Consider the following 20019-nt stretch of genomic DNA (forward strand, 5'->3'; position numbering starts at 1 on the left):
TCAAACCTAAACTTTAAAACCAAGTCTTGACACTCAAAAAGAGGTCTGAACCTGTGGGGACCACCAAAGTGTCCCTACAATTTCAAGTCGTCCCCTCAATGGTAGTTAAACCTGGAAAAACCCGCGTAGCAAAGACAAAGGCACATGCAATCACAGTACACGCACACATACTTTTAACAGCTCCTTAGGTACCAGTGGAGTATGAAGCTAATGAAGCCTGACATGCCCGTGAGCTTTTGTCATAGATGTTGACATCTCAAAGTGGCAGATTTCCTGTCTCTAGCACATCACTGTGTCCCCCGTTGCCCAGTCCATCTTGTTTCATATTCCTAATGTAATGTTCAATTGGGTATGCAACTCTCAAAGTTCCACACGTCCCAATTAGCACTGCTTTTACCGTGACTACAAACTTTACAAAAATGCTCTTGTACAAGCCTATAAACAACGGAGCAACCAAAAATGAAAGTCCCAAACTTGACTGTGTTCTCTTTGCTATAGTACAAGATGAACTGCTATGGAGTCCACCCATTCTATATGGGCCTGGAGAACACTGCTGATGCTCATGGCGTGCTGCTGCTAAACAGCAATGCAATGGGTGAGAGGAAATCACAACTTGCACATACACGGACACACACACAAATGCACATGCTTGTTGAAACACATTATGTCAGCATAAGCCTTGACATGGATGCAGTGGGCATTTACTGTAGATATTAATATTAATGGAATATTTTATGGTGCATGACAGGAAGCCTACTAAAAGCCCAATGCAACTCAATTAGTGTCTCCTGATTTTTTTTTCCATATTGGAATCTATGTGTAGCTAACAGCAAAAGACATCAACACACTGCAGCTAAAAACAAACATGTTTTCATATTTATATACTGTACAGTATGTACTGTATATGTAAGCTATTTACTTAAGTTTGTTTGGTCTCAAGTAAAAGTCAAAAGATCATTCTTAAATCATACTTGCGCAAGCCCAAACTCCAGTTGGTTAAAACAATAGGGCTTAATGGGATTTCCTTTTTGTAAAAAAAATAAATGAATAAATGCAGTAATGAGTGCACACATTCATTAATTATGCATAAAATGTAACTATGCTAATGTATACAATTCTTATACTTGTTTTTGTTGCCTTTCCCTTCTGCTTTTCATGCTCTCAACATACCCAGACGGGCAAAGCTATGATTTGCACACAGAGCAAAAATAATTGAATATGTTCAATAAAATCATGTTTTTTGTTTGTTTTTTTGTGATAGATGTGACTTTTCAGCCTACGCCTGCTTTAACCTACCGAACTGTGGGAGGCATCCTGGATTTCTACATGGTCCTGGGTCCTACACCTGAGAATGTGGTAGAGCAGTACACGGCTGTAAGTCGTCTTAGTTCCCTGATTTGTTTGTGTATGTGTGTGCATATTTTACAGTAACATTTTAAATTGTGTTTGCAAGTCTGTTTGTGTGTGTGTGTGTGTTGTGTCTGGCCCTGGGCCTCCGTTGATGGACTGCAGCAGCTGGGAGTTTTTCGCTTCATTGCACACTCTCATTTGGACAGTCTAAACACACGCACACACACACACGCTCTCTCTCTCTCTCTCTCTCTCTCTCTCTCACACACACATACACCCACTCGCACACACTTTTTCCATAACAACTTTTTTCTTTGCTGAAGTGTTTTGATTTCCTTGTTGTTGTTTTTTTTTATCATAATAGCTGATTGGAAGACCTGTTCTACCTGCTTATTGGTCCCTTGGATTCCAGCTCTGTCGCTATGGATATGCTAATGACACAGAGATAGCGAATCTATACAAGGAAATGAGGGCAGCAGGTATTTCCTATGTAAGTGCACAAATACACATTTAAAAAAAAAATTGAACATGGGAGAGACATGCACCAGAGACCTGTACGTGTATGGGAGGAGTTGGAGTATGGCATGTTTCTGGGTTCAAGGGATGATAGACATGAAAGGGTCAACAGGGAGTAGTTAGTCGGTTTGGTAGTGGAGAATGACGTCACATAAATACATACATGAATAAGTACAATTTGGTCAGAATGTGTACCGTGACTCATGGTGGTATCAACCAAAGTTATGTTAATTACAGTCACCTTTTAGTAACGCCTGAGTGTCTTTTGAGGATTGGTCAAGTGCATGTTGTGCCTTGTCATTATGAGAAAAATGGCATCTATTTGAGAGGATGCTGCCACCCTATTTTTTTAAGCACATTTTTTTTTTTAGGTTCTCTGCATCCTTTTTCTGCTCAGTTCATTTGTGTCCCAGCATTTCACATAATTAGTATGTTAGCTGCCGGTCATTCTTATCAATTTAAGGCTTCTACAATACATTGATACATATTAAGTCAAATGGTCTGTCCGTACATATCTCAAAATGTCCTTCAATCTTGAATGACAGAAAGTACATAGTGCTAAATTAGATAAGACTCATGGATCAAGCAAGAGGCACTGACTTCATAGATTGCAGTGAATATGTTTAACTTAATCAAATCAAATGTGACCTTTGGCTTCATTTCCTAGCAATGTCATTCTTATTACAGTATTTCATTATTATATAGCCTCTGTTTTTGTCTTTATATATATATATATATATATATATATATATATATATATATATGTCTGAAACAAAACATACAACAGGGCAGGTTTCTGTTGTTTTTCATAAATGCACAAGACAACATTAAAACTTTGATGCTCTACGGAGTACTTATTCACAAAGGTCTAATCTGCCAAAGCTGACGTCATACCAGAAATTTTAAAGAAATTTGCAAAAATAATGATGATAGTATGATGTTTTTGTTTATTTTTTCTCTTCAATCTGCAGGATGTGCAGTATGCGGACATCGATTACATGAATCGGCAGCTTGACTTTGTCCTGGACCCGGAGTTTGCTGGACTACCTTCCCTGGTCAATAACATGAGAAATGAGGGCATGAGGTTCATCTTCATTTTGGTAATCAACAAGTTTGAAATTCTGGGTAACACACCCGAATAGCAAGCATATGAAACTGTAGGAGAACTGTATTATGTTGCTTTTGTATTTTGCACTTTATGATAACAAAAAATAAATAAGTAAATGCAGGATTGGTGCTTTTTTGTTTTAAATATATGATGCTGCCTTTTTTTTTTATTCTAGGATCCAGCCATTTCAGCTAATGAGACTGATTATCCAGCCTTTGATAGGGGAATTGCAGCGGATGTCTTCATTAAATGGCCCAAAAATGTTAGTGATGACATCGTGTGGGGGAAGGTAAGGTGGCTTGATTAGCCATACAGAATTCAAATGCAAACTTATTTTCTCCACACACAGTACAACATATGTATGTATTGATGTCATTGCCGTTATTGCCTTGCAGGTTTGGCCAGATTACCCACATGTCACAGTAAATGAGTCTCTGGACTGGGACACCCAAGTAGAGGTATAATTATAAGAGATAAGCATAGGCAACTGGATATTTTACAGTGGAACATCCAAATTCAAACACAAACCGTTCCATGTCCCTGGTTGTTCTCATTTTCAAAACATAGGAAGTAATATAAAGATAATTAATGTCTGAAGAAAATGAAAACAGCCAGGTCCTTATCCCCAGGGTCCACTGTATCATTTTAGGTTGCAATATCACCATTCACCACTAAATGGCAGGCACCACTTGCTTCTTATGCTGCCATAAACAATAAGATCAGCACACCTAATAATTTGGGCAATTTGAATCACATACAGTACAAACTTAGTAGTTAGTATCAAAACAATAAGATTTTGAGTGAGTTGATTTTTGCACTTAATGTTGGTTTGCACATCAGCATTTTTGTGCCATCTTTGTATGGTCATTTTTAGCCCTTTGCACGGGGGGGGGGGGGTAATGTGGTTATTTTTTGTTTATTAAAACCTTTGTTGTTGAAGACTGAATGGTTTATGGATTGAGCATAAAATACATGAAAATACTGTGATATACAGTGAATCGATTTGATAAAAAGGGAAACACAATTTTTTTTACATCACTGTACCCTTCTGCGGTGGCATCACACACACACACACACAAAAAAACATACATGCTTAAAAAGCTCCCCAAATCTTTGCGACGCTCACTGACTATAATCTCATGAGATGTGACTTCTTGTGTGATGTCATGAATGTTTTTATTTGACATTTGGGGCACATTTTTCAAGAAAATCTTGGTTGAACTCCAAATCGTCTAACTTAAGAGATTTCAGCTTTAGAGGTTCCACTGTAGGATACAGTGTATTCTAGATCTTTGCAGGTTTCAACAAGTGAACATCATATCTTTTCAGATCTACAGGTCTTACACTGCCTTCCCTGACTTCTTCCGTAATTCAACGGCAAAGTGGTGGCATCAAGAAATTATGGATTTCTACAGGAAAACTATGAAATTTGATGGCCTCTGGATAGTGAGTGACCAGGAATACAACATAAACTTACCATGTTTTTATGTTGCCTAATTGTGTCCAATTTTCTTTTAGACTTCTATACTTAAAAAAGTTTCTCTGTCGTTACCTTCAGGACATGAATGAGCCTGCCAGTTTTGTGCATGGTACAGTTGGGGGGAATTGCCTGGGTGACCCTCGACTTGAGAATCCTCCATATATGCCAAGTAGGACATGCACAATAACATAACATTTTGTTGTCAAGCAATAACTCCTCACTCTACATGTGTTTTGTGTCTTTGTCCACATAGCCTTGGAATCTAAACATCTTGGCTTAAATCATAAAACTCTGTGCATGAACAGCGAACAGATACTCAGTGACGGGACGGCAGTCAGACACTACGATGTCCACAGCATCTATGGCTGGTCCCACACGAAGCCTACCTATGAGTGAGATACATCATGTGTTTCTATCATCTTGTAAATATACTCTACAAGTGCATGAATGTACATGGTGTGAAGAAACAATGTAAAAGAGAAGCATTAGATCTTTAAATAGACGAAGGCAGAATATGATTGGACTTATAATCAAATATGTTTGTAGATATTGTGGATACAAAAACAGGTCAATATCATCATTAAACCAAAGTAAAATAAAGTGTGATCATGCTAGCTCCTTTAATGAGAATAAACACAGTTGAGAAAGGATAACATTTTTAATTTCTAGTTTGTAAGTTCACACAAGAAAAAAAATATCAAGGCAATTCTGAGGCGAGGCAAACCTGACCAAACAAACAGTGGAAAGAACCAATCAGTCAAGAGCGGGTGTGATTTTTAAAAAGCAACTTGTGGGTACAACATATTTTGACCTAGGGTAGTTGCCGTAGTTGGCAACCAAATATGGCTGGCTTTCTGTGCATGCGCGTCTCAAATCATGTAATCTATTCTTACCAATGTAATTGATATGTAACACTTCTCCCAGTTTTATCACTTCAACCGTATGGCATGCACAGTGGTATTTTCGCATGGAGACAGAAATTAATTAAAAAACGCCACGGAGAAATCAATGTATTCAAGTAAGGTGGCCTTAGCAAGTGGCAACCTGAGATGACTGCCCATGGCTTTACTTCTGACAACGGCCAGTAAGTGGCATTCATAGTCCATTCTTATATAAGTCTGTGGTCCAGACCCACTTTCTTTCTTTCAAGTAAGTGGGTGTAGCTTGCCAGGCTAAGTCAACAACACGCCCTTGTGGTTTTGTAACCCAGAGAACAGAAAGGTGTCATAGCAATGATGTATTTTTTTTTATTTTGAAAATAGAAACATACAAATGTAAAATTAGTACCTAAAAATTGATAAAAGGTATTGCTTGGTGAAAATGGAGCAAAAATGCAACGATGGAGATCAGAAGTTAATTTCTTCTTAGCATTTAGCGACAACATGCTCTCTTTTCTTTTGTTTTTTCTTTCTTTCTTTCTTTCTTTCTTTCTTTCTTTCTTTCTTTCTTTCTTCTGTTGTGTTCAAAAGCTAGTCCACACTTATGGGATTGTATGTCTAGGCTAGCTCCACCTTTCAGACACCAAATCACCTGAAATAATGTACGGCACAGTTCAGATAGATACCCTTTACTCATTTGAAAGACTGAATAATACACACTTTACCAAACTACACCATTCATTGGTAGAAACCAGGTTGAATACATTATTCTAGGCGTTAAAAGCCTGCAAGGGTACAGTTGGTAAAGGTATGCAGAAGAAGCGTGAGAAAGCCAAGGGAGCACATTATTAAGCATGCAAGACTAGAACACAGCCAGACTGTCATTATGGGAACATGAAGATGAAGAATAGAGCTTTGAGTTACTGCACAGTGTATTGGAGATGACAAGCAAGTGCACCGATAACAAGCTGAAAAAAGGAGTGCTATGGACAACATAGAGGGAGTCCTCCACATACCCCCAAAATGTGCCGGGCTTCAACTTTCACAATGGTGTTTCCATTTGAGAAATGTGTCCACAAGCAGTGTGGTACTTCATAAAAAAAGACTTACCATGTAGTTTAATGTTTTTTTGTTGTTGTTTTTTTAATGCAGCCACTTTGTATCTACACGTGTGTGTTTGTCTGCTTCATACAGTGCCCTGCTGAGTGTTACTGGTAAACGAGGAATAGTGGTGACCAGATCCACTTATCCCTCCAGTGGAAAATGGGCTGGACATTGGCTGGGTGACAACAACGCCAGCTGGGACCAATTGTATAAATCCATCATAGGTACTGTATGTACAAACACTTGAAACAATTAGAACGTTAACAAAACATGATATACATCAGTAGTTCTAAAAGCACCCATACCCTTTACTGTAGAAGTCACTCAAGATTTCCCTATCCCACAGGCATGATGGAGTTCAGTCTGTTTGGCATCCCTTATGTAAGTATCATCATCTGATCTTTTTTTTTTTTTTTTTTGATAAGACATAATCGTATTGATGTGACCTTGTCTGCTATAAGTAGATTACATGGCCACAGAGATGTTATTTCATTTTGATCAAAGGCAATCTTGTACAGCATGTTATTACAGGAGGCAGGGATCCTAATGCTGTCAGTTAACATTTGAAAAATAGGTCAATTATTCAAAAAAATCTTCGTATACTTTACAATTTGTTGGGGGGTGGGGGGGATTTAATATATTTAATCTTTGGATGGATAAGGTCACTTCATATGTAACAGTCCCAGAAGGTTAAAGGCACATATGTTTTAGCTCATGTTCTAACTCTTTTTGTAATTAATTAAAGAAGTGAATATTAATGCAATTTTTGCTGGAAAACAGCAAATAAGCGCTACGGTTTATCAAGAACTAATGAATGAATGAATGCCTTTATTGTCATTGTACAACAGGTGTACAACAAAATTTGGGACACTGCTCCGTAAAAACAACAGAAATAAGCAACAAATTGTAACAAATTGTGAGTAATAAATAAAACAGAATCAAATGCAAGTCCGTTGTAGTGCAAGAGCATCGATAATAGTACAGAAGAATAAAGTAAACTCATACAACGTCATCGCATGGCGCAGTCACTTCCTGTTCTTCTTCTTTTTAATTACTGGTGGATCACATCTCTATGGACTATGGTGTATATTGCCACCTATAGCGGAGGAGTCCCCTCTCAATATTGGCAAAAGAAGAACAGTTGGAAACGGGCACAAGTCGCAGGTCCGTTTTGCGCATTTTAAGTAAAATCGCATAAAACATTAGAAACAATTGGATGGAAACCTGACTACTGACAGGGTCACTCACGTTTCTCCCGTTCTGACACAGGGTCTGATACGCCGTTCGCATTTTGTGAAGGAATTCTATGGATTAAAATGTGCAGTGCACGTTTATGGCCGCGCCGGGCTAGAATGAATGGATAAAATGCAATCATAACAACAAATTGACCATGATTTGTATTTGTGCTTTGGATCCAAAACGATCCAAAAACTATAACTCAGTTGATGCTGTTGAAAAAAAAAATGATGCTGCTGATTATACATTGCATTTACATTTCTCAAATAGTCTACATAATACGATTTTCAATTATTGTTGAATGCATTTATTTTCCCTGTTGTCTCATCTTTTCTTTCACTGGACCTCCATTTCAGACTGGGGCAGACATATGCGGGTTTTTCAATACAGCTAAGTATGAGATGTGTCTTCGCTGGATGCAACTGGGTGCCTTCTATCCATATTCACGTAACCATAACGGCAAGGGCAACCCGGTGAGTAAACTCTCAGGAGAATGATTAAAGCTTCGCTTGCTATGACAGACTACTAGTGAGAGGATTCACTGTTGGAGAAATATCAGTATTTTCAAACTACGGCATGTGGACACCCGCTCATATTCAAGTTATGGAAATATATGTTTGTTGCCACAGTGTATTACACTAGAAAATATGTAAGGTACAGCTATTGTTTATTATTATTATTATTATTATTATTTTCTATCCTTAACGAGGGGAATTAAATTAATAAGGATGTGAGAGGAGAAGAACATTATCAGTGAGTTACGTGACGTTAGAAGGCTTTTATCAGCATTATTGTATTTTATTTCTCCATACGCTTCACTCCAACTACAGGCGCTTAGTGAGAAGATGAAAAATTTATCTTTTCACAGAGCAAATTCTTGTTCTCAAGGAGAGAGCCTAATATTTGCCAAAAATATTAAGCTGCACACACACACAGGCACACATAAATCTCCAAAGAGATACTCTGGTTTGGTGTTGTTGTGTTGGTGGCATTCATTCTTGCAGTGACCTTTAAGGGCTCTGGAACACATCTAAGAAATCCAATAAGGCCCGTCCAGGGATCGATCCCACGAGACAAAATTTCTCTGCAATAGAGTCTGAAGTACTCGATGGGACAGTTTGTGTGGAAGGGTGTGTGTGTGTATTGGGGGTGGATTGCCTAATTGAATTCTCAAGGTGATCTGAGCGCCACTGCACATCACCCACCCCACCATGACACACACACGAACCCCATTATTCCCGTGGTATCGTAATGGCTTGCAAATGGGATAGCATCTAGAGGATAATTACTCCGATTGGAGTTTTGTAGCTTGGAATCAAAAACTTTCAGAAAAAGACGAAGCCAGCTACGCAGCAAGTAAAAAGGAAGCAGAGAGAAAAGAAACCTGGGGGCACATTTTTGCAGAGGTGGGCATTTATTTACAAAAATTTGCCGATCCATCATTTATCAAGGCCCTGGGCACCCGTCACTCATCGTCAGTCTGTCATTTTTTCAAGCCGAACCAAATTGTAATCGTTAGTCTGTACATCTGCTATTTTAACCACACATCCGCCACTATTTTAGGACCTACAGACAAAGGTGGGCATTCCGTTAATCGCTCAATCAAACGGCCGACCGTTAAGGACAGACTGGCAGAGAGTCACTCACTCTCGACAAAATATCTCTACGTCTTTCGGCAATCGACAACAGTCCGTGCACGCTCCCGTCATCGTCAAATCGTCAATATTTCAAGCCGAACCGTCATTGCTCAGCAAAATGGGCATCCATCAACAAATCATTCGTCATCTGTAGTACTCACCCAGTTATTGATGATTACATTGGAGCATCTCATCCCCACGAGCAATCAAGTCAAAGAGCGCGGTCGGACACAGCAGAAGGAGCAATACACATTTAAGCTCTCCGTCCGCTTGACATTGTTTGTTACTATTCTTTTCATCACTAATGTCGCCACATACGTATAGTATGTGCTCACGATGGTAGCTGCCGACTGCCATGCACAGCCAACAGACGACACCTCCCCATTTTAGAACTCTTAGCTGCTCAATAACCTGCTATGTCTGCAGTAAGCAACCATTAGATTTCTCTGCTGTTAAAAATATTCAAACATCTACAAGTTAAATCACAGTTTGTTTTGTTTTTTCAATTCTTAATACCCAATTACTGAAATTATAGAAAGTTGAAGCAAACCAGTGTGTGGTAAACAGAATGAGTCATGATCATAAGGTGTTAAGTTTTTTTTGTTTGATTCACAATGGCTCACAAATTGTTCACCTGAAATTGCTGTTTGTTGGAGGCTTAAGGTTACAAACTCAGCCGCCCGTCAGATGCTCATTTCCTTCATCTTTGGGAATGCTGGGAGGATGATCTGATTATCGGAAACATTAAGCATTCCTGTTGCTTTTTGGGCTTGTGTTGTGTTCAAACATCAGAATGCAAAAAATATTGTGTTTGGATTTACAAAAAAAAAAAGGAGCACTTTTGTGGTTAAAAATTGCTAAAAAATGTCTTTCTTCATGCTCAAATCATTCAGATTAAGCCTACAGGCAACAGATGTAGGCTATTGCATGTGTTATTAGAAGCAGTATGAAGGTAATTGGAAAATGGTGTTGAGACTTTAGAAGGCCTGCATGTACTCTCCACACCAAGTCAGCAATTTAGGATGCTTTGGATCAGACCAGTAATTTTAAAACAGCAACAATTTTAATCAGTATCATATTAGAGCTGTTTAGGATTAGTGGACCAACACAGATAACAATAAATAATCAAATCATGTCATGTAATAATAATAATTCACTTTCATTATTTCATAGCAAATGGGAGGACAAGAAAACTTAGCATTCGTATGTTTGTCGGTGTATGATTATTTCTTGAGCATTTGTTGTTTTCAGAGACAAGATCCTGTTGCCTGGGACGCCACCTTTGCAGAGGCATCTCGGAATGTACTCAACATTCGTTACACCCTTCTGCCATACCTTTATACGCTCATGTATGTTGCTCATACTAAAGGAAGCACTGTCGTCAGACCACTTCTACATGAGTAAGTGCACTATTTTTTTAAATTAATTATTAATTATTGTTTTTTTTTGGGGGGGGGGGGCTTTTAACTGGGGTGAGTGTACACGCAAATGAACAAATAAATGCCTCCTTCAATCAAACATGGTACGCCATAAAATAAAAATCAACGGATGAGTAAATATGTTTACATTTGAATTAAAATTGTTTTCATTTGATGAATCAGACTTAAAAAAAATCATTTAAGTGCTGCTTAACTTGCATTTTTAAACCGCTAAAGGAACCTATTTGTTTGGCCATGTTTAACATACAATTTGCCGATGTGTCACAGGTTTGTGAACGATCCAACTACTTGGGACATTTATAAACAGTTTCTTTGGGGACCTGCTCTTCTTATCAGCCCTGCCCTTGACCCGGTACGTACGCGCAAACACTGGTATTATTGTGCTATTTTGTCTACTTGTCTCGCTCATGTGATTTATTTTTTTTTATTTGCAGGGAGCTACACGTGTAGAAGCCTATGTTCCTGATGCACGCTGGTATGACTACCACACGGTGAGTTCATACAGTATATATATATATATATCACTGAATTTATTCCAGAGCTATGATTATATAATTATATATTTTTTATTTTCTTTCTTTTTTGAGTCACGAAGACATCAATAAGTGACACAGGATAAGTTGAAGCTATTTTCTCACTCAAGCAATGCCATTAAACAAAAGCAGCTATTAAACAACCGAATAACCACATTAAATGGCAAGGTGCAATGCTCACTTAACAGTATGGTGCAAAATAATAGACTGAAGAGTAAAGAAACCCTGTTGTCTTACTGCTGTTATGCAATAAAACTTTGACAGGATGCCACCTCCATTGCCATTCCTTTTTTGGTCTTATGGTCATTATTTTTGCAAACTATAATATTGGGTTTGAAGCTGATATATATATATATATATATAGTTAATGAGATATAACTATCACCCTTTTAATTAGGCCAAAGAAGTCAAGGTGCGTGGCGAAAAGGTCTGGCTACCCACCCCACTGGACCATATCAATATTCACATCAGAGGAGGATACATCTTACCTTGGCAAAAACCAGAGAACACAACATACTACAGGTAATTGCAAATAACGGCTCACAATAAAATGGCTCACAACCGAGACCCAAACCAGGTAGTGGTGAATGCCTTGGATGGTTAAAGCAAGCTTGAGAAAGGCAATAAGTCACATTTAGGGTGTTGAGTGATTGAGCGCAGTAGAGATCAGGTGGGTCCCTGCCAGCGATGATATAAATATAGCAGGTGTCCTTCACTGTTGCAACCCTTACCGGCATTTCTCTTTCAGCCGGAAGAATCCTTTGGGATTGATCATTGCCCTGAGTGACAATGGGACTGCACAAGGATTGTTCTTCTGGGATGACGGCGACGGAATAGGTGAGTAAAAGGTCACCCGTGGGAAACTTGCTGCTTCAAAATGTTGTTCAATTACAGGGGTGTAGATTATATGACATTTAAAATTACTTTTCAGTGTTACCTATGATACATTGTGTTCTGACAAATATGGAAGGCTGTAGATATGTTGAAAAACTATAAAAAAAAATTGTATTGGACATTAAGAACAACTACTCATATCCAGTTGAGCATATTTTGCATATTTCAGTAGCATAAATACATGTAAGCCTTACCAACCGTATTTGCGTATTTGATTCTTGAACTTTGTTGGAAGTGCCACCTAATCCACCATGTTATTCCGTCACCTCTGGTTCCTACTAGTACATTTTATTATAAAACACAGATAAATATGCACATGAAGTCATGTTTCGTTGCATTTACGAAGTGTGAGAAAATATGGTTTGCATAGAAGGAGAGGAATAGAAATTCATGAATTAATTTCCCGTGTCTATTTCTCTTCTTCCTCTTTCAATGTCCGGCCTAATTTGTTTTACTTTGCTTTTCCACTCACTGAAGTGACACATTACCTGTGTTTTGTTTGAGTTTCAATATTAGCAATGCATTTAACTGACATTCAGAGGCACTCGCAAATGTTTATCTTGGTCAGCAATTCTGCCCCTGACCTACACGTCTTCAATTTCATGGAACTAATTAATTACTTCTCTTTCATTAACTAAAGCAGTGCATCGGTCCATTATTTGCTTACTCATTTTTCAAACTGCTCCTCATGACTTTCATGAGTCGTTTGACCTAGCCAAGCTACGTAGCCATTTTAACATTCAAGTGCAAGTGTTTTTACCAAGCATTTGCCAGTGAATACAAAATGGTGATGTACATTTAATGCAGCTATGCAGCTAGAGTATAAAAAATATACTGCTCAGTTGAATCTATAATTCTTTATTTTAGGCCACTTCTACTGTGAATTTCTCCCGGGGATAAATGCGGTTTTATGAATCCAAGTATATAACGTTTATACTGTATTTAGATCAATTTCTTGTTTGTGTTACTTTGTATTTCAATAATTCATACTTAATTATTTCCCTCCCATTAGACACGGTTGAAAAAGGACACATTCTCCTGACCTCATATTCTGTAGAAGCGGTGAGTTCAGATGCTGACTTAATGTCACGTCTCTTCTTTCCTTTATTGTCACTATTGTTATTAATGCAGCAATAGTTTAATTCATTGATTTGCCAGAGAGTAGTGGTTGCAAGTCACCTTCACAGAAATTAGTCCAACTTAGGAAATGGATTTTATGTGACTTCTTTTGGGGTTAAAATAATTCCCTTTCTTAAAAGTATTACTCTGAGGCAGCAATCCTGGGAAGGATGTTGTATTTGTGCTGCCAATTTAAGATGTGGGCATTGAATTATGATCCTTTTATTACATTAACTTGCCGCCATTGCAGCAGTACATAATGATAGTGATGCGACAAAAGAATGTGTTACTATGTACAGTATATATGCAATGGCACTGGTGGAGAAGTCATTTAGCATCAGTTCATCATTAAAACATGAAATACAAAGGTAATCAATGCTACATAATGTGTTTGTATGGCTTTCCATTTTAAAAATAGTTTAAATTAGGAACACATTTTTACGACTTCATATGGGGTAGCAAACTTGAAATTACACCAATTGGCAATGTCTGCAAATGTTTAGAAACCAATAAGGCTTTTATAAGGGTAAAATTACATCATTGCCTGAGGTAAAATTGCATGAAGAGGATGTAATGGAATGTGAACATTACCGCCTGTAGCTCAGTTGAGCGTTTAGAAGTAAACAAAACATTTACAAGGCTGTCATTACTTGATTTAGAAATGTTGGTAACATTTACAGGCAATATATGTTTTTTTTTTCTTTGAATTGAATAGTTATGCTTGGCGTCAATAAATAATGTCATAGTGCATTCACAGAGATACAAGGTGTGTCAGAAATGTTCCAGTTGTCACAAAGAAAAAATATCATCATATATCATAAACGTTGCTCTAGACACCAGAGTTGGCATTTGTCTGACATCCTGCGTAGACTTCCTTTTGCCAGCAATGATAATTTAGAAACTTAATTAAAATTATTGTTAAAATACAGTAGGTTACTCAAGCCTAAGCTTGGTGATGCAGTATACGTGCCAGTCCAATTCCAATTACAAACTTAACAAATAAATACAGCTCAGCTACCACAGTTCTGGCAAGTTTACAGGCATTAAATTAAATATTGAAATTACTGCGAGGCTACTGGACTGTGAATTATTATAGGACGGTTTAAAATAATTCATTGTCATCCAATTTAAAGCATGTCAGCTTTTCAGCTATGCAGTGAATCAACAGTCATCAAAACTAATCTCATGCCTGGTCTCAGTTCTTTAAACACGTTATTTTCTCTTTTCATGTTGAGCACTGTAATAGATTGTTGAGGCCCACAAAGGACTTACTATACAATCTAACAATATCTTGACAGGCCTGACAGGGGAATATTCCGAAAGTAACCATTGATTATTTTTCATATTTAGAGGGAATAGAGGAGTCAAATTTCATTTCCCGTAAGAAGGAAATCCATCCAACTGTTGTGTGTAGCGCTTGTCCTCATTAGGGTTGATTGGGATGAGAGGCAGGGTAAACTTTTTTCCAGTCAATCTCAGGGCTCACATAGAAAAAAAATCAATGTTGTGAAAATGATGATACCCATATACATCCATATGAATATTTAATTCAAACAGTGTAGTATTACACTATAACTCAACTGCACGTTATACAAACAAAAACAAAGCTGCAGTTATTTATTGGAGCATAGCGACTATTACAGTAGAGGACAGTATTTGACAATATGGCATTTGATCAACGGTGAGCTTCGTAACTCATTTGCTCCCAAAAACGTATAAAAACGTTCTATTTTAAATATTGCCATTGTCCGTTTTTTTTTTAATGCTAGACATTACAGAAGGCTTTGATGCAGCTTCTGACCTGAAGAGGATGCTTAACAATGGTAGTTATTGCAAAAAACGGCCAGCAGGTGGAAGCAGAGTATAAGAGATATTTTTATAGCAATAGATCACAATACTGTATTCTGTGGGCCTTGCAAAATCAGTCAAAATCCAGGGAAACAGCCGGGAGCGAAGGGGGTTGCTTCAGGGAAAATGGCTGGGAGTAAGTGAGTTAAAGAAGTTGGGTTAGATTAAGAAATTCCAGCAATTCCTCTCCGAAAAATACAGTAATTGCATTTTGGTGCTCCCATTCTCCTTGTAGTACAGTGTATCTACAGTGTCAAGACTTGTGTATTTTATTTAATTCATTGTGTTGTGTCAGTCTACAGTGGACCGTGCCACTCATCAAAAGTTAGCCAGGATAAGACGTATTAAAAAGGGAGGAATTTGCGGATATTGCTATTTATTAACGGTTTTAAAAACATGTTATTATTATGTATTTTTGTTTGAGATATTACTGAAATATCTTTATTGCCTCCCTCTTTATTTGTCCAATGATTTTTCTTTGTTGTTCTGCAGTGAATTCACTGGATCAGACGGTAATTTGGTATTGAAATTACCTCGTGAAACCCAATATACAAAAACACTCAATATACTCACAGCTGTGATTCCCTATGAATCTATTAGCTTATTCTTTAGTTTAGGTAGCATTGCAAAAACAGCAATATTGTGAATTGGACGTGCAAGTGTGTTTAGCACACCTCTTTTAAGTTTGATTTGTCACAAACCCCCTGATCATTTGGTTTTATGCAACTAACCCAGCCCCATTCTCTTTTCAACCAGGCAAAAAGGCACATTATCACACACAGGCACACATTAATGAGCATACATTTAATCTCAAACATTCACAGATCGACGTACACAAACATACAGACCCGCACACACACTGTATACACACACGTACAGCGACCAGAGCCAAACATCTGTGGCTGTCCTCTGCCTACCATCAGGCTCATTCCAAAGCAATTTCACACAGTGATAAAGCAGGCACACTGTCTGTCAGCCAAGGGGAGGAGGAAGAGAAAGAACGAATCAGCGTGTGTGTGTTTGTGTGTGTTTGTGTGCGTGTAAGCATGAACAGGCAGATGTGAGAAGATGGAGAAAGTTGGGCAACGAGGCCAAAGCTGCCTTGCAGATTAGCACAGCACATCACATGATATTTTGGATGACGCTGAACATAGACTGTGTGTGTGTGTGTCTGTGTGTGTGTAGACGTGTGTGTATATATATATATATATATATATATATATATATATATATATATATATATATATATATACTGTTGATCACAGTCAAATACATTTTCAGAAGTAAACAGATATCAAACAAAAGACTTACTTTGCTGTTTGTTTTCACACTTGAAAGGTGGCCAGACACTCCAGGGACCTAACTAGACAAACATTAAAAAGTCTATTTTCCATTATATGCCCACTTTAAGAGGATATTGGTGGTAAAAGACAAAAAGAAACATAGCTTCATGGCCAGACCTTATACCTCTTTTTTTGTGTGTTTGACCTTTTTCTATTTGCTATGGGCAATTCCCTTCTAACACACCCTTAATTTTCAAGCAGTCTGTCCTCTCAGGGGAAGAAGCATATTTGGTCATGTAAATGGATGTTCAAAATGAACCCTGCACATCTGACTAGGAAGCAGTAAAATGACTTTACTACACTCAGCTATTCAGACAGCACATAGGAAAAAGCAACAATGTATGACTGTTTGACTCAATAGTTTGAAGAAGGATGCCAGAAAAAAGTTATCTGAAAATATCACAAGCGATTGCTATCCTGTCACCATATTTGCCGATTTGCATTCTGTTTTTAATTTAACATAATCTGAATATCTACACTTCAGCCCTGTCCTTTGTACAACGACCTCCACGTGTCGAGTCTGGATGATTCTTCTGTTTAGTCTTTTGGTTCAGTCGTGTCCTTCTACTTTCTGGAGTGTGGCTTATTTTATGTTTAATGGAAAAAATCTAATCCAGTTTACGCCGGTCCAGAGTTCTGTTGGAAAAATTATGCTACACTTGCACAGTCTTATGTGGTACCGATAATTATCCAAAGAGCAAAATATATAGCATGACCTTGTCCAGGTGTGATCCCGCCCTCCTTCGGTCACTGGTGATCAGTCAACCATTCCATTTGATGTTGTTAATTTAATAACACAGTAGCAGATAGTTTCCTCAAGGTCAATGTGAATAACAAGGATATGCAATGCGGAGAACAAATTTCGCCCCACTTAGTTGGGTGTGGCAATCAGTGGTACTTTAACTTTATTAATTTTTGTTATCCAATCTAAATGGCATCTCTTTAACTTTTCTATTCAAAGCTTGGCCTTTTTCTGTTACATAAAATCTGACTGAAGGGCTAGGATGTTCCATATAGGATGAGACATCAGCAGGCGGTTTGTGAATCATCATCTTATCCTCCAGTTGCTCCTTGCTCCTCTTAATTCTTCATTCCCACAAAACATTTTGGACATTCTTCCAAAAGTTTTGAGAAGGGAGTATTCTGTTCTGGTAAAGCAAGTTCCATGAACTCTTGGTTGGGTGTGTTTGGTGTGGAACACATTTTAACCCCAACAAATAACTTTGGAATGAACTACATCAGACTTCGTGTCAAGTGGCTGACTTGAAAAATGGTATCGTGGATAAGTAAACACAAATTCCCCGACTTACTCCAACATCTTGTAGAAAGTTGTCCCTAGTTCTTTCTCCCGTTTTCACTCCTTATCAGTGCAATGACTAAACATAGTGTCCCAATAATTTGGTATTTTTGCATGTTTTATAATCTTTTAAATATTTCAATGGCTCATTATGACTTTAACTCATTGGTTGAGCTCTTTCCAAGTAATGTGACCTGAACAAAGATCAAATCATGATTTCCAACAACCTTGTTGACTGTACCTCCAAACAACATACAGACTAGTTTTCTTTTCATTCCTAATCTTTTGTTTTTCCACTCCTAGAATTCTTTGTCAAGTAAAATTCTCCACAACGGCTTGTTTGAAGCTGACCATTTGATCCTTGGCATAGTGAAGATCTGGGGGATCAGCACTATCATCACAGAGGTGTCTCTGACAGATGCGGACGGGACAGTACAAGATCTGGCACCTCAGTATAATGCTGATACTCAGGTGAATATATATATGTACTGTATATATAGACACTTTTTCAGTCTGATGAAATTAATATTTGTCACTAAGAAAAGAGAATGAAAAACATTTTGTTATCAATTGAATGCCTTCATATTTTGACATTGAAGTCAGCGTTGTTCCCAGTTTACCGGTAAATTTAATGTATTCACTATCATGCTGCGCACATCATCAATCATATTTTAAAAACGACTCCTTTATTGTCAGGCATTGCCTTCAAACATTCATTCTCCAAAGTTGTCAATTTTGACTCTATTAAAACATCAAAGCAACAGCGATCAGCTCCATTCTTGTTGTGGCTCTTTCCTCTTAATTAAAGCAAAAGGAACCGCTGGGTGAATTGTTTAAAACACAATGTAGTATACCATGTTTAGATTGTTCTTTTAGACACACACTCTATTGATGGAGTGTATATCATATTAATATGTCAAACTCACCATTAAGTGCACAACTGCACAAAATGACATATGGCATATGTTGGTGTATTCATATTTTACGGTGAGTTATGACATTATGTTTTACAACTTGTTGTTTACACCGCCTAAAATTGTACATTTATTGTGATTTTAAACTTTTTCTTTTTCTTTGTCTTTGATCTACAGGAGCTCATTGTAGATGCAACTGCAACTTCAGTCCGTGTGGATCAAGGATTTACTATGACGTGGATGGCCAGTGTCTGAGTATGATTTTATGTTCGGTTGGTGAATATTTAACATACTGTACATATTTCAGGTTATACAATTATATATTTTTATGAATTGATTTTGCCCCCTTAAGTGATTATCATATTGACAAAGGCATCATTTGAACAAGTCAACACGACAGAGCTGAAATCTATGTTGACAATTTACAGTTGTTTTTGTACAATAGAAAACTTTTGAAATTAAAAGTTGTTTTAATGTTTACTTTTTTACACTTTTATCTAACTATAGTCACAATAATCAATTGTATCATCTTCATATCTAAGGTAAGTCGAGGAAGACACACAGTGTGGTACCGACTGTACCATTTAGCTTTTACCTTATTTGGAAGCGCTCAAGTTAATGCACATAATTATTTTACAACAACAAAAAAAGTTTATATCTTTTCTACATTGCTACATGTTTAAAATATATATATATTTTGTACATTGCTACATGTTCCAAACAGGCAACGTCTAATGAATCAATCTGCCTCATGAAGTATACAGTTAGGACTGCTTTTCTTTTATAAATGTGATTTGAAATAAAACTTAGGCAACTCAAGTCTTTTTGTTGGCAAAAAAAAGGTCACTTTTCAATGGCCAAGTTAGTGCCTTTATTAGCATAGCATTTGCATAGCATAGCAGAAAAATGCACAAACAAGCAAATGGCCTGGCAAAGCATTACCATGGAAGAAATGCAAATTTGGTGATTTCCATGTGCTCCATTCTAAGCGAAGGTACTAGAGCTACTTCAGCAAGAATCACAAAACAACAAACGGACAATTATACTAATACTTACACTATCTAATTGGTCTTCAAACTTTCAGAATTTCTCAGGTAGGGTTAAAATGTTATTTTAGTGCATGTATATTCACCATCCCACCGGCTGAAATTTGTTTTATTCAATTATTCTCACTAACAGTGACCACCTTCCACTCGATTAATTAAAATGTAGCCATTTTTGTGCTCTGATTAGCCGTATGGTAATGATTGGCCAACAATTTTTCTTGTTTTTAATTAACATTCCAATATGTATGTCAGTCTGATAGTGGATAAGAGAATGAAC

The 20019-nt window shown here is 37.5% G+C and overlaps 1 protein-coding gene across 1 annotated transcript in view; it reads left to right on the forward strand.

The window, feature by feature from the left end:
• Window positions 1-19515, forward strand: part of si (sucrase-isomaltase) — a 55802-nt gene extending 36287 nt beyond the window's left edge. Inside the window, exons 28-47 of the mRNA XM_077565839.1 lie at window positions 499-595; window positions 1262-1374; window positions 1715-1840; window positions 2838-2966; window positions 3150-3263; window positions 3370-3432; window positions 4304-4420; window positions 4533-4623; window positions 4708-4846; window positions 6527-6660; window positions 6783-6817; window positions 8029-8145; window positions 10561-10709; window positions 11016-11100; window positions 11183-11239; window positions 11679-11803; window positions 12030-12118; window positions 13188-13237; window positions 18086-18253; window positions 18874-19515. Coding sequence (XP_077421965.1) covers window positions 499-595; window positions 1262-1374; window positions 1715-1840; window positions 2838-2966; window positions 3150-3263; window positions 3370-3432; window positions 4304-4420; window positions 4533-4623; window positions 4708-4846; window positions 6527-6660; window positions 6783-6817; window positions 8029-8145; window positions 10561-10709; window positions 11016-11100; window positions 11183-11239; window positions 11679-11803; window positions 12030-12118; window positions 13188-13237; window positions 18086-18253; window positions 18874-18951 — 2076 coding nt within the window. The 3' untranslated portion in view covers window positions 18952-19515. The remainder of the gene's footprint in view (window positions 1-498; window positions 596-1261; window positions 1375-1714; window positions 1841-2837; window positions 2967-3149; window positions 3264-3369; window positions 3433-4303; window positions 4421-4532; window positions 4624-4707; window positions 4847-6526; window positions 6661-6782; window positions 6818-8028; window positions 8146-10560; window positions 10710-11015; window positions 11101-11182; window positions 11240-11678; window positions 11804-12029; window positions 12119-13187; window positions 13238-18085; window positions 18254-18873) is intronic.
• The last annotated feature ends 504 nt before the right edge of the window (window positions 19516-20019 follow it).

Source organism: Vanacampus margaritifer, chromosome 5 (assembly GCF_051991255.1).
Source record: "Vanacampus margaritifer isolate UIUO_Vmar chromosome 5, RoL_Vmar_1.0, whole genome shotgun sequence".
NCBI classification, from domain to species: Eukaryota; Metazoa; Chordata; class Actinopteri; order Syngnathiformes; family Syngnathidae; genus Vanacampus; species Vanacampus margaritifer.